General features: G+C 44.1%; 1 protein-coding gene across 1 annotated transcript in view; it reads left to right on the forward strand.

The window, feature by feature from the left end:
* The window catches only part of T265_14566 (hypothetical protein), a gene marked incomplete at both ends in the record, with an annotated part of 28130 nt that extends 17650 nt beyond the window's left edge, over window positions 1-10480 (forward strand). The window contains 2 exons of the mRNA XM_009174212.1: window positions 6669-7152; window positions 9901-10480. Of these exons, the coding sequence (XP_009172476.1) occupies window positions 6669-7152; window positions 9901-10084 (668 nt within the window). The remainder of the gene's footprint in view (window positions 1-6668; window positions 7153-9900) is intronic.
* Window positions 10481-15207: the final 4727 nt, after the last annotated feature.

Consider the following 15207-nt stretch of genomic DNA (forward strand, 5'->3'; position numbering starts at 1 on the left):
TCTAGATTCACTGGGCGTTGCGAAGCGCTCCTTTTCTTACCGTTTTAATAATTTTTAATAATAATCATTTTAATAATGCCGACGGATCCTTATTTCCCATTCATTCATACTTGCAGTTTGATACCATACGGGTGTGTTCTGGTAGTAGCCCAATCATTTGCACGGCAGCGTTTCGAAAATCTCTGTGAATTGGCGTAGGAACTTACGTACCGAATAAAGGTCATCCGTTAAGACTTTAGAGTCACGTCTTAAATCACATCCTCCAGCAGCACAAACTGACTGTCATGCCCTAGGTACACGGGTAACCATCTGAAACTGCAATTCGAAAAGCCATTTGTCTTGCCACTCTACACCCAACTGACAAGTATCGGTTTAAATTGAAGTGCTTGTATGGCTGAGATATTCGGAATCCCGTCACCAATCCGCCTGAAAGTCAGGTGTTGCTCCAGTTTTCATTTTTCCTAATCCCCTGCGGACATGCTCCCCATTGGTCGATGACTGCGCAAGTTCACCAGTGAATGACGGGAAGTAAGAAGCACAACAAATGCGCGTCACTCGTAATAGTCGTTTTCCATCGGAGAACGTGTTCGATAATATTTTCACTACCTAGGGTTACTACTCAGGTTCTGCAAACTTTGAGATACCAGTCGTCAACCTACTTTGTACCGTGTCACCCTATCTCGAAAGGTATTTCTCTTATCAAGTCTTTCTTCCCCGAAATAACACATTCTCATAGGAACATGATGATCGTACTCAGTTCTAAAGTGATGTCATTTCTTTGGGTAGTAATGGTGGCTTTCGTGTTAACTTTTACGAAAGGCGGGATTACACGGGAAAATTGACTTGAATCTGAAATGTGGCTAAACTATCATAAACGGGAGATTCAGTTGAGTCTCTCGTGAAAACCAAATTATTTGCAAATGAGTGCATTTCTCGATCAACGTACCCACTTTTGACCACCTGGGCTACCTCTTGATAAGGAGTACAATTAAGAGGTTTACACTTTGTCACCCTTCATGACTCAAGTTCTCGGGGGAGTCAAATGGCCTGGGAAGTCAATCAAACTACCGGCGAATTTACGATTCATTAGCTTTTGACAGCAGACCGTCCACAATGTTTTACATGCCGGGACCTTAGTCTGCCCAATCCTGGTTAACCTTTCCTTCCTACTTATCACTTGGTTATTATTTGCGCTATCAAGGTGTGCTCGGTGTGAAGTAGTGCAGCCACATTGGATCATCACGGTAGAACAGCACGATGATTCTACAACCCCGAGTGATGTGGAAACAAAAGCCTTGAAAGGGTGCCATTTCCAGCATTTGTATAATTTGTGCTAATGTTTGTTTGCGCCCTCAAGCGTGTTCAGGCCTTAAACATGTTCGGAAATGAGGACATGTGTCTGGACATCCTAAAATCTCGTTGGATTTCAAACTGCCATCAGTGACCTATGGAACTAGGTCAGCGCTAAACAACATCATGCGGCGGGACTGCGAAAAGACTTTAAAAGTGAGTGATGTGGATGAATACTAAGCAGATGCTATATGAAGTATACCGGACTGAGAATAATTATTCCAAATCTGGGACGTCCAATCTCTAAACGTTGCACTAGATTATCTATTTGCATCAAACGATCCAGCTCCCGAGCACGTGATAATCTGGCACACATTAGGCTAAAGTCACTTTCTTACTCGGGTTTAGATGAAATCATGTAGCTAAAACCTGAAGAAGCTCGGCACATGTATGCCAATATTCTCCTAAAGAACTACATCCTGACTTTAGTTTGTTAATACAGCCCTTCCGTACCTACAACGCATCCACATGTAATCATCTGAAGTGCGAATCACTTATGGCGGTTCGAAAAATGATAAACAGGTGTATTCATTTGAGCAGCGTTTCCCACATGACACCAAATCTTCATCAGGTCACCAATTTGGCGAGATTTTAAGACAGACAGAGAACCAGTCAATAAGACGTCTTCATACTTGCGCAATAGATAGTGTTGAGTGTCGATGAACGGCTCTTGTCGGTTATTGTGGTTGCCAAGATCTTGCGTTGATGGGTTCAGGGAGTTTCAACTTAGTTCCGATCGGGTCTGGTTCCTTAATCTTCCACTTTAGGGTGCCTCAACTGATGACCCACCGCGGGTGCCACTGGCAGATTTCGTTGGTCGTTGTGAACTTGTGAGTGTTGCGACAATTTAGTTGGGAGGAAGGAAACTGGGTGAGGTTAAGTGGAGTTCAGATGATGACTAATCCTAACAACCGCACACCAACACGGGTCAGCTTGACTGATCCAAAACCGTTCTCCACACGCTTGCCAGTTCCATGCCTTCTATTCTGTTAACACTGGGATGCATGGTGATTTCTACCGCATCGGCTATCAGTCTCTCTAACGTGGACCGTAGTCCTCACCTCAAAATCTCAACATTTTCTAGATATATTTTGTCCCGTGCTTAATGCATGTTCCGCAGTTGCCGAGTCTTTCACTGACGCTCGATATTCATCTGCGTTTCTCGGCGGCCTGTCTATTTTTCTCCTATGCTCTCCGCGTCTTGTGTGAAGTTCCCTGGCCGTCTGTGGGAGGTGCACTGCTGTTATTCCAAATAAACATGGATATTGGTCATTGGAAGGATTATAAACACGGATAACGGTAGCTGTACAAACGGGAAGCGCTCTGCGCTGTGCACTGGTACATTTGAAGGAATCACCTCCGGCAAAAGAACCGGGTACTGATACAAAATTAATTGAAACGACTGTATTAAGGTATATATAGGAGTGTGATCAGTTCATCTATAGTAGACCAGTTATTTCTTCCATAAACCACTCGACGCACTTCAGCATGTCGGATTTTGTGTTTCAAGCAGATTCGGGCAATATTCTGAAGACGTCGATGGTCATACAGTGAAAGTCTTCTGTCGTCTTCAGTGTACTGCGGCCAGGGTTCTGACCCGTATAATAATATGGAGTGCACTGCAGCCTTGTAAACTCGACCCTTGATGGACATTCTGATGTCACACCGACGCCACAGGTGATTCAGGTTCACGAAAGTTGCGCTGGCCATTCCCTCTGAATGGAAATACCATCTTTTGTTGAACAACCAGGACAGATACATATGCCCAGATAGATAAATTTGCCTGCAATCTCAGTCGGCTCATCCGCGAGCAATAGGTTAGTGTTCGAGCCCACCCAGTCTTGCAGTGTTCTTGCAGGTGTGGAGCGCATGCCAAAATGTTAGGCAAAACTATTTAGATTATTTAACATTGTTTTGCATTACCAAGGTATCAGATCCAATAAGATCCATGTCGTCTGCGTACCGGATATCCATGGGCGAACGCCCCGGGAGCACTTCGACCTACAGACATTGGAGGCTGATGAGTGTTCCATAATCGTATCAATGACGAAGCTGGTATCAGGAAGGTCAGATTCCTGAAAGCAACTTCGGAACGCCCGGAACATACTGCTTCAGCAAAAACTCAACTGGAAAGCCGGCAAGCATCCAGGCCAGTCAATCATTCAATCAATTCAGCAAAGCCTGATGAATGTTCTTGCGAGCCACAGAAGCACGACCGAATGTGATCAGCGTTCAAGCTTTTCACAGAGGCACGATCGATGTTGATGGGTGATCACTAACGCCTATCAGACAGCCTGGATCAATGTCAGAAAGTCCCCCTTAAATAGCGTGGGGCCGTTGTAACGTTTACACTCTCACTCACTCGCTTGTTCGGAATAAAGCTGCTGTGTTCCCTTCTGTGAATCTTTTCTCTCCGACACTAGGCACTGGAGCGGGTCAGCAGCAGATACCACAGATTGACGAATCAGAAGATATAACAGCTGGAATCGAAAAGTGAAAGAAGACAGCCTTACCTGACATCACTTGACGAGGTAAATTCAGGCGAGAGCTTACCGTAGACCTTCACATGGCCGCGGGAGTTGGCACACAGCGCCTTTAGCAGGGTCAAGAATTTATGCGGGAGAGGTGTGCTCCACAGATACTACCATAGTGCTTGATTGTCTACAGAGTTCAACGTAGCTTTCAAGTCAAGTAACACAACAATTGTTGCTTGCTGGAAACAGTATCGCCGTTCCAGAATCTGTCGGAAAGTGCATATGTGATCGATGCATCCTCTTGCAGGACGGAACCCAGCTTAGTTTTCACTAATCTGTCTCTATCTTCAATCAGTATAGGATCAGAGAGCACCTTTGATGCTTCAGCTTCCAGGTTGATGTCACGGCGGTTTTCATACAGCGTTCGCTTACCTTTTTGAACATAGCAATAGCTGTCTGAATGTCCATTCTGCACTCCATATCGCACATGCATCCTCAGGACGGAACCCAGCTTAGTTTTCACTAATCTGTCTCTATCTTCAATCAGTATAGGATCAGAGAGCACCTTTGATGCTTCAGCTTCCAGGTTGATGTCACGGCGGTTTTCATACAGCGTTCGCTTACCTTTTTGAACATAGCAATAGCTGTCTGAATGTCCATTCTGCACTCCATATCGCACCGGTGAGCTTTGTTAGATGTATCACCGGAGATTCTCAGCCTTTGAAGTGGGTTGGATATAGACCCTCCGGTCTTGGTGCCTTTTCACGCTGTAGTACGGATAGCTCGTACTTCATTTTTTCTTTCGACCGGCGATTATGGTTTACATTCCATCCGCAGTTATGCAGTATTTCCACAGGTTGTGTTACAGGAGTCCAGCTTAATTGTTCTTCGGAGTGTTCAGCCCAGCTTTTTGGTCGACGTTTTTGCGAGTGAATTAATGAACCGCCTTTTTCACTTATCTTTTCTCTGACCGATCGTATCAGTTGCTGCTTCCCGATTGCTCAGTCCGAGGAAGGGGTTTGGTTGTGGTACCCCACCTTGAGCCTTTCACTCAGGTTTTACCCACAAGGCAGTGCGAGGATGTAGAGTTTTTTTCGGGGATCCTATCCCTTGTCTAATACTAAAACATCTGATCCGCGAGGCAGCGGACAGTAGGGTACCCTGTCTGGTGCCGATTACTCAATAATCTGACCTGCTCGACTGCAAGATGTTGACCTAGGTTGGGCGTTGCCGTCTTGTTCCCGATGTAGCTGCTCACAACACGTTCATTTTGAGCAGCACGGACTCTGCTTTTGAAAGTATTTCGAGCGTGTTGAATAACGTGCCAGTGGTAACTTTCAACCACTGGACGATCGGAATGTGCGATGTTTAGGGCTGAACTTTTCTGACCTGTCCTTCCTCGGGGGAAAGCAGCACTGCTGTTTCCATGAATATGGACGTGCTGGTCGCCTGTGGTGAGCATCTTACTGCTTACACACCTATCGCAAAGGACAATATGACTTTACCTCTAGACGGTCTCGTAGTACGGGGGTCTAACAACTCTTGGTCTTCCTGGTACGGTTGCAAATTGTGGAACGAGTTTCCATCCATTGTAGGCTTCGGGATCATTGCAGCACTCAAGCTCGAAAAGCACGTCCAGGAGCCACCTTTTTTTCGGGGGAGTTGCACTGCCAGACCATCTATTTCAGTGACCCTTTTTATTCACTCCGCTAACGCCCCCTGACAGATAACTTTACAAGGTGGTCATTAAAGTGGCGTTGGCATGAACATTTGACGGGCTGATTCGCGTCTGTGCACGTTATATGGCTTCTACAGGCGTACTCGCACGCACGCCAATGTGGAATGATAACCATCACCATGATAATCAACATCATGACATCAATGCTCAGCACTGATGCTTCGCTGACACACAATCATGATTTATTTGAATGCCTTATTTTAGGAAAAATAAAGTTGGATGGGGAAGGTATTTGGTACAAGCCCAACACCATCACTTCGAGGTGCCCACATCCCCAGATACTCATTCAGGCAACAACAACCTGGACAGAAACTGGCCACAAGAACGCAACTGACATCGATTTCCAGCCATATCTTGAGCGTTTCCAACCGGGCTTAGTGGAGTTTACGCAGTCCCCATCCTGGAAGGTGACAGGCGCCAACAGCACCCTGACTTTTCGTGATCTATTTCATACCATCCTGCCGGGTCGAAGGTTGGCCACCACTGTGCTTAGCGCTCTCTTCAGTAAACGATGTTTCGGCATACGCAATGGCCCAACCAACACAGCTTCTGCTGCTGGACATATTAGTCAGCGGATGTCCCCGTTGCGCAACCGGAAACTTGTTTTCTTGTCGCATCGTTGGGGATTCGCCGACACCAACCTACTCAAACTATGGTTCTGAGGCAACTGTTGTTGAAGATCTGAAGACGTCTCGGTTCCTCTGCTCCAACAGACCGAGTCTCAGAGCTGTGTAACAGCCCGTAGTGTAGGTTCATAAACACCATAGGTGTCAAATTAAGAAATGTGACCCGAGCCTTTCATTGACTTCATCTGTCACACTACAGTCGGAACTAATACAGCTTCCATCACCTTAGGTTGTGTCTATCGTGCACGAGCTTGTGATTAGCAAGATCGAACTACGAATATTTCGAAAGTTTTTTTTTGCAATTTTAAGCTATGGTCTGAATTGTCTTTCCTGTGAGTATAAGTTTGGTGAATTAGATAATCATATGATCAGTTCCCCCACCATTTCGGTTTCTTCTGGCCCGTTCCGTAAGCAGCGCTTTCTGATGCAGTTTTCCTATCTCAGTGGAGTTCTCTATGGTATTTTGGTTGCCCCTTGTAGATCTGGCGGGAGACGCGGTGGCACATGCGATGAATCGTTTCATCCCCAGGTTCTTCTCTTGCACCATATGCGCATTTCATTTCGCAGCAAACTCTGCAAATATTGCTCGACCAGATGAACCTCGCTTTCCGGAACACCGTCTAAAGCCTTCCGAATTCAACTGGGACGAATCCATCCTGAGCCAACTTCCTGCAGCACCGACGACTGCTTTTGAGGAAGTTCTCTGGCTGAATGCAGTACACAATCGGGTCAACAAGCGTCTTTCCGGAGACATTACCGAAGATCCAATGGCCAAAAAGGTCCAGTATCCACCACGAGATGTATGCCCAGCATGCTGGTCACGCGACCCAGAAAACGATGAAAAATACATTCTCGGCAAAACAGAAAAAACTAAAACTGTTCTGTTTGCTTTTCTAGTAGATCATTATAAACCCACGTCCTGGGTCACCGCGGCGCTTCCCTTATCCTTCCTGAAATTAAGAGGGTGAGTTTTGGATAAGCACATTATTGACAAGCATTTTGGGGTGCTCATTAAACACTAATTCGATACTGAAGCGCGTAATCCATGAGTGATAATTTTAGTACGTTGATAAGATTTTTTTGATGGTCCCTACCATTCGAGTTCAGTTTGACCGTAAACAGGTCATATGTATGAGCACGATTGGTAAAATAGTGCGTTAGACCGCCTAGGTCCTACAAAATAACACGGACTTGTCTCAGGACAGTGTAGATCTCTAAAATGTTCTTTATGCATGCAGCTGTTGTAGTGACACCATAATATTGTCCGTCAAATTGTGTGCTGCTCTATTTTCTGCGTTATGTTTTGCTTGACATCATACGAATGACCGAAACGAAGGTACGTTTGATCAAACTCCTTCGGTTTATGAACAGAACAGCGTCACGTTCCACGTGAATGTCACCGTGTTCAACATGTGTGATTTACAAACTTCCGAATCGTTTCCTAAAGATTTTTCATCCCTAGAGTAGATAATTTCATGCAGACATATCCGTCTTCGTTCTACGTTCATCAGAATAATACCTCTATTCTCCGAACCTGTGTGGAATTGACGAAAGAATGGACACATACCTGAGTAACGTATTTTGGTTTCACTGTAGTGTTATAGGTTTGGGACGTTCACCAGTGTGATTCGCCTTGCTAGCAGGTATATTCAATTATGATGTGTCGAGTTGTTTTATGTAGCAGATCACATCAACGAATTTTCGTACGGTGCCGGTGACCCTTTGCATCAGGTATCTTCGTCATCTGTGTTTGCCCGTTCTTCCTCGCTGTCACTGCTATGGTGGTATGTTTCTCAACCAGCCTTCCAGAATATGTACACAACTCTGTGACCAGCCGTACCGTATCGTAACGCCATCCAGCGACGATATAAGAAATACTGAGACAGTGAATGTTGTGTAACGGGTGTCAGTGTGTGCAAATCCTAATCCTCGCACTTAATTGTTACTGAGAGTGCTGTAGACTTTCATGGAGCTCATAGATTCTCCACATAAATTGCAGTTAATTAATATAAATCGTCTTCCAACCAAAAGATTCTCCAATTTCATTCCTTTCAGAGGATTCCAGTGAACTGAAATCAAGAAAAATCCCCATTTTATCCGTTTTTTAAAAATTTCATTTGGTTTGTTTTGTACTAGAATGGCAAAACTTGTGTTGCTCACTTTCTCTCTTTTTGACCACCACTTGGGAGTTTGTGCACCGCTTCACCACGTCATCTTCATACTCTCTTTTATTGGGTGGTCGCAGAAATTTATTACATCTTAGGAAACGCACTGATTTTCTCTACTTCTGGATGTTCAATTTGAGAACGAATTTACAATCCATTCTGTTCTTTTCACCGTGGTTCTGATGATTTTCTATGTTGTTCTAACAGATCTTTGAATACCAGAACTTATTAATTTGGCTAACACAGTTAACCGTGAGGGCAACAATCAAGGAATCATATTTTCTTAACAACTGATTTCATTTGTCGCCTCAGACGCTCGGTACTTGGTAATGTAGTTATTCGGAAAAGCTGAAACCTTGTGCTGGATTGCACCACAATCCATCAGAGGATGCCACATGAGAAGCAACTCAAGTTTCAACAAAAAAAAGATCACGACGTGTGGTCGGACTGGAATGCATTTTGCCCGTACCAACCACTAATAGTTTTCCTATAATATTCCAAGAATGTCTCTTATTTAGCAAATGCCATTCATTACATTCTGGTGCGTCGGGAAACCGTATGTTCAACCTAGCCAACCTAGCTAGCAATGGCCAGCCCACTTTTGACAGCTCTCCGCACCAGCTGGACGTCCCATCGCAAGGAAGGTCGTGCATTTAAGTCAGGCGCTCCTACTTGTGTGCCGACACCTACAAAATGCGAACTGCGTCTTCCGTGTGCTAGTGACACTGATGATGTTGAAGCGCAAGGTCTTGAAGTAGGTAGAAATTGGTTATCTCAGGTTTTATACAGTATTTTGTTTTCCTATCTCCCAGGAAGATCCCACATTTATGGTCTCAAGATTGAATTTGTCAGTTACCAGTTTTCCGTTGCGTGTAAAATTATATACTATTTGCTGTGGGCTTTGCGTGTTCTTTGCACCACGCAGAAAAAATGCTGGTGCATGCACACCGGCCAGTCCACGTTTTCTTGCTAACTAATTTCTAGTTGCCTATAGTTTGCCGGTCACTGTATCCGACTGCTGTGAAATGTTGTTAACTGGACAGATTTTTACCACCATAGAATGACGTTCTTCATATTCACTCTTAGATGCACATTTACGGAGCGAACGTTGTAAGCACACTGTCATGCATCACCCATCACGGACGAGAAGACAGCACCTTCGTTCCAGACTGGCACCTTTAATGCCTGCAAAATTTTTCGCGGCTCAATGAGTTCCTCCATTGCATATCCGCAATTCCGCACTTTTCCCTGAAACTCATCCTTTATGGTTCACCCTTGCTTTCCTGTTGCTATATATTATTCGATCACTCTGGTAACCGCCACACGTTTTTGAATGTATTCAGAAAACTCAAGCGTTACAAGCCCTTGAGTGGTCAAGTCCCATTAATTAAAGGTATTTCGGATTCATTATTCTGTTGTTGCACTATGCGACCCAGTTTGGCTTGTTTTTTTGTTGCGAATTCTGCTTTCATTTGGTTGCTTACTGTGACAGTTTCCGTACGATGTTTCATCCATCGATCCTTTGCTTTTTCCCATCTCTTCCACAGATCGGTCGAATGGGAAGACAGCACGTCAAGAGATCTTACTACGGTCGTCGCAGTTTCTGTGGTGATTACAGTTATTGCTGTTGTGGCCATACTTCTGCTGTCCAGATTCATCTGGAGATTTAGAACACGGAAATGTGGAGTCTCTGGATACACTCATCCAGTATCCACCGGCCTTTTGGCCTGAGATAGAATAAAGCGCATTTTTGTGTGTCCAAATGAAACGATACATTGAGCTTTCGACCCCTTCACTTCCACTTAATTTCATTTATGAGTTGCTATCGTTCTTGAGCATGTCTAGCACTCCTTGCATTTCTACGCTAAGATCTTGACGCATGAATTCTTACTTTGAACAATAGGCTATCGTTTCTTTTGACAATGTGATCACCTGTGGTTATCGTTCGTAGTGTAGTTGAGCGATGGAACGCCGCTTATGTCCCTTTTACTTCAACTGTCTTCGTTCTTATCCCCTGCTGAATCACGTGTACTTGTTGCTTTTGTTGAGTGAAGACCGTTTGTATTGGCTGACCAGAAATTCTCGCCGTTACACAACACCAAATACAAACATGTGATTGGCGACAGAGTGATTTTAGACTAAGTAAGTAAGAAGCTATTGATGTAGTAGATAATAATGCCGTCAAAACCCGTGATTTTGGATCCAGTTGGAGTGCTAGGTGAGAATCGACATAACCTTTCTTGAACAGATACGGGGATCGCTCAAATTCTACCAAATCTATATACTTATTCCGCTCCGTTTCACTGACCATTGTCATCTACTTTACCGGAGATAGATCGAGGATTGGTTACCCGGGGAACTAACAAATATTCCTTCCAACGATGTGGGTTTACGTAGACACCAGTTAAATCTGGATCCTAAGAAAATTTAAACAGCATCCATGGTTTAAATTTTTAATTCCAAAAGGTTTAGGGGCAGTACTTGATTCACTTAACCTGATGCGAAATCCCAGTGGAATCAGATCCGATGACCGCGGAGCAGATTCTTGTGGTTACTAGGGTTTTTCCGGTTATTCTGTTATCTTCGATCTTAGATCCATGCTGGTAGAAATACACATCAATCGCTCGTTTTGGATACAGTTCATCCAAGGAAAGAACGAGAATCTTCCCTGGATAAAATAGAGACACCAGTACAATTTCCGTGGGCTCCGCATCGTACAGAGATTCTTAGGAAAGCACTGATCTCCCGGTCGCTGTTCTCTTGTAAGCTGTGTACATGTATTCAGCTGACCTATCCGTTCAATATTCTCTGCCATCGTCTTTATCTATAGTTTTTGTTTTCTTCTAGTAAAATTATTGACGTTTCAACCCATATAACTGGTCTGCCACGCGTTGTGCTGAGAGCGTGGTATTAATAGGTCATATTGATAATGGTGATGATGTGCAGTGTGTCTCAAATGTTTATGTAGCTTTTTGGTGCGTGACCTACACTCAGTGACCCAAGTTGTTTTTCTCTTTAAGGGTTTCGCATAGCACAGCAAATTGTTGACATCGCACACATCAGCTGTGGTAGATTTCTGAAATGTTAACGAGGACCTTTTCTGTCTTGAAAAATGAAATATCTATTTTTTCATATCGTTAAAGGAACACATGTAAGTTGTGAAGGAATCCACTTCATTATGAATGGAGGAATAAAATTAGTTAAAGACCAATGGTATTAAATTGACGTCAATGACAAACCGCTTTACTGCAGAGACGACACATTCGACACCCCTACCCCGAAGGGACGAGGAACTTTCGGGGCCCACGAAACATACTATTGGACCGATGAGTAAGACGCTGAACTCCGAACAAGTAGTCGAATCACGTTGACACGTGAACCACACATCGGTCTATCTGGCCCTATTTTCTAGGTTAATGAACAGTCTGTAAGCAAAGTGGACTTTTTATATTAAATCAAGTCTTGACAGTTAGTTCCCACAGGAGGATAGAATATTTTGATGTTCGCTGTATCAGTGCAAATTGCGGGCAGTGTGGGTGGGAAGTGACGAAAGCCATTCACTCCAAGACTTCAGATTCGAAAGAGTAACAACGCTTGTCGCGCTGGTTATATTGTTTACTCTTCCGGTGAATTTTCAAAAGAATTTTCCGAAGAATGGCAAAGCTCTTGTAAGGCGTTTCGCGTTTTAGACGCTGTCTGACAATCTTTCCAATCCTGGTTCTCAAAATTTTGCTTGCGATGAACAAAACACTTGACTGCATTACAGACTATCTTCATTGAGAAACGTTAATCAAAACAGACCTTTGGAACTCAATATTTATCTATACGCTTATGTGCGAATCCTGCTGAGTGTCGCCAACCATGTGGATGTCCATAGAATGCGCCTACTAAGTTGTGCGAGCTACTGGGTGCCTCTTTGCATACAGCGTAGGACTCAAATGTTCAGTCGCAATGTCAACCATTATTACGGGCTAGCAGTCGAGTATGATAAGTATGATTCATAAGTGACCACGTCTGTTCAATCCCTTCCCTATTTTCCCTGTTTGATACCGGACACATGGCGTTCAGTTGGGTGCCCTTGTGGCTTAGCGCAGACCTTGTGCAGCGTCACCTCTTGTGCGCCTGTGTCTTTGCTTCGTTCAGTGAATGTATGGAAGCATATCGCTCATTCAATCGATGCTTTCCGTAGAATATTACTTCGTTTTCACACCGCCATAAAATGACTGTCTTCCTCCCTTTAACGGATATGGCAAGTCAAAGGATGGGCCATAGTGCGGTTACGATGTACAGTAGTAGATCTGAAGTAGCTGAGAATAAATTACCACGCCTAAATCCCCAACGAGAATGTAGACGGACATGTCCGGGCGAAAAGTCAATGATCGTGGGAACAAAATGATGATGTCGTTGGTGATGCTGCCAGAGATGCGCAATTCTGAAGATGTGGTCTGAAATCATTCCTCCACTAGGCTACTTATAGATTGACGAAAACGTGAAAGAGTATGGTCATTTCGAACTGGGCCTTCGTCCAGTATATGAAACCATTCGATGGCCCACAGTGCTTCTCGTCCCTTGCGGTAGCAAACTAGCGAATTGGCAGCAGTCAGTTGAAAGGCAGTGGTGAAAAAATGTCATGCTGCCAGGTTCATATAATTCTGTTACATAGATTTTTATCAAGGGTTACGCATAGGAATCTGTAGCTCAGTTTAAATGAAACAGCTGACAGCCGCGATGATTGAACTGTCAATCGATTTTGTCGACCAGGTCAATTTCAGTGCGATAAATACTGTCTACTTACGCAAATCAGCCAGTAGTTCACATGAAAACGCATTTTCAGTCAAGTCAACGGCCAGTCAAACCTGCAAACGCCTACCCCAAGGTGTCTCGATCATTGTTTTAAGTACCAAATAAGTACAAGAAAATGGGCCTCGGAATTAAAGATGGTCTGAGTAACCACTCACTGCCCCTTATGTCCAGCTTGACCTGATCGGTTAGATGTAGCGGATTCATTTGTTTGTCCTTGGATCAGCGACTTTCATCCTTCAGTGCAGCACCACCTAGCCACAAACCACACGTGTCCGCACGGTGCATGTGAACTGAGATGGATGATTTAATCACTTCGCCTAGAAATGTGACCTATTGGTGGATATGGCAGATTTTCGTGACCCTCACTATCCAGCCAAATAATAAATCGGTGCAACTCATTTCCTTTACGTACGAACATTTGGTTGGTGCTGGTTAGCGCTATGATTAGATAGTGAAACATGCTACATATTGTGACACGCAATCGATCCTGCTAGATCCACCTAGTTAGCTCCAATAAGGATGAAACTTACCGCAGCTAGCTTTTCAGGCCAACCAGATTTGCTGTCATATGTAGTGCTTAATGTCTTGGGCTACCCAGGGTTATTGCTGACCTATATGTTGATACTGTGCCAAAATAATGGCGCTGTTACAACCATGATCAGCCGGCGTCTTGATCGAACGTACGGCCGAGCTTAACGAGCGCAATTTGTAGGTCAAGCTTTGAACCGGTTTGGTTGAAGTCTCAACAAGTGGGTCAGTCGATCCACAATATCATTACACTTGCTGGATTCTGATTCTAGGCTCTGGGAGACCAATCCCTCTGTACAACTGTCAGTACATCCATTTAGTACTACGCAGTAATTCAAGTGGTTTCACCGTGTGCTCATGAAACATTGGAAGCCAGTGCTGGTCATACCAACTCTCCGGATTTCAAACCCCAAGGACATGCAGTGCTGATGTGAGTGACCCTTGAACGCATTTCTCCATTAATTTCGTGCAGATTAGAGGAATAGTGCCAGGGCGGGTGAAGAACTACTCTGGTACCCATTCGACTGAGTTTTGTCGCATGAACAATGCGGAAGTCGCTCTAGAATAATGCGTTTTTCAAATTGTTTTGTTAACGAAACATTTCTCCAGTTCGTCTGTGCATAGGATCACCTATTCCCTTCTGTTGGGAGTGAAACTGATATTGAAAAATGATGGGTGTAGGTATTTCTTGACGAATCCAAGCGCGAGTGACGGTCGCAGGCACGGCTTATTCTCTTACTTTCGATTTCAACTGTTAGGCTAGAGACTGTGTGTAGATAGTGTGTTTAGGTTTGATTTTGGACGATGAATCATTTACAGATTGATGTCACTAGTGACTTTTGAAGGTTCTTGGTGGCTTGATGATTGGTTCTTGATGGCTACTTCGGACAATATATTTTCAGAAATGCATCCACAGTTGTGGGCTTCAGTATTCAACCATCTCCAAGTTGTATTGACCTTGATTCGGTTGATTAAAACAGATCTAATTCTCAAAATGATTTCAGTGCGAATATTCTCATTCTCTCTCTCTCAGGTTGGTAGCGAACATTGATACAGTGGTAATTTCGCTGTCGGGTCGATGTAGTTAGCTACCCTGAGACTTTTCAAAAGCAGACAGTCAATTCGCTGCTGAGCTAGTTGGTGCAAAAATATCTGCAAAACGTCTCATGCTGATGTTGCGCACATGACACTTGTCTGATATCTTATTTTCTCCTCGCAGATTATCATTTAGCATGCGTTACTCCACTAACGTAGATACAGCCCTTCAGAACCGCAGAAGATTGAAGTTGCGGACTTTACTTGATGATGGCGTCCGAAGGATGCAAACCTGAAGTATACCATGATTCCGGCTGTTGTTCTCAGGAAATAGACCGATGTCACCTATACAGCACAGTTCTGAGTTAGACTCAATGTCGAACAGGGCAGAATTAGCACGAAACGATAGGACGAGGCCAATATGCACAAGAGTTTACTTCAACTTTTGGTATAACCTCGGGTGATTCGAGAAGAAAAGCCAGCCAACA

The sequence above is a fragment of the Opisthorchis viverrini genome (assembly GCF_000715545.1).
Source record: "Opisthorchis viverrini unplaced genomic scaffold opera_v5_221, whole genome shotgun sequence".
Lineage (NCBI taxonomy): Eukaryota > Metazoa > Platyhelminthes > Trematoda > Opisthorchiida > Opisthorchiidae > Opisthorchis > Opisthorchis viverrini.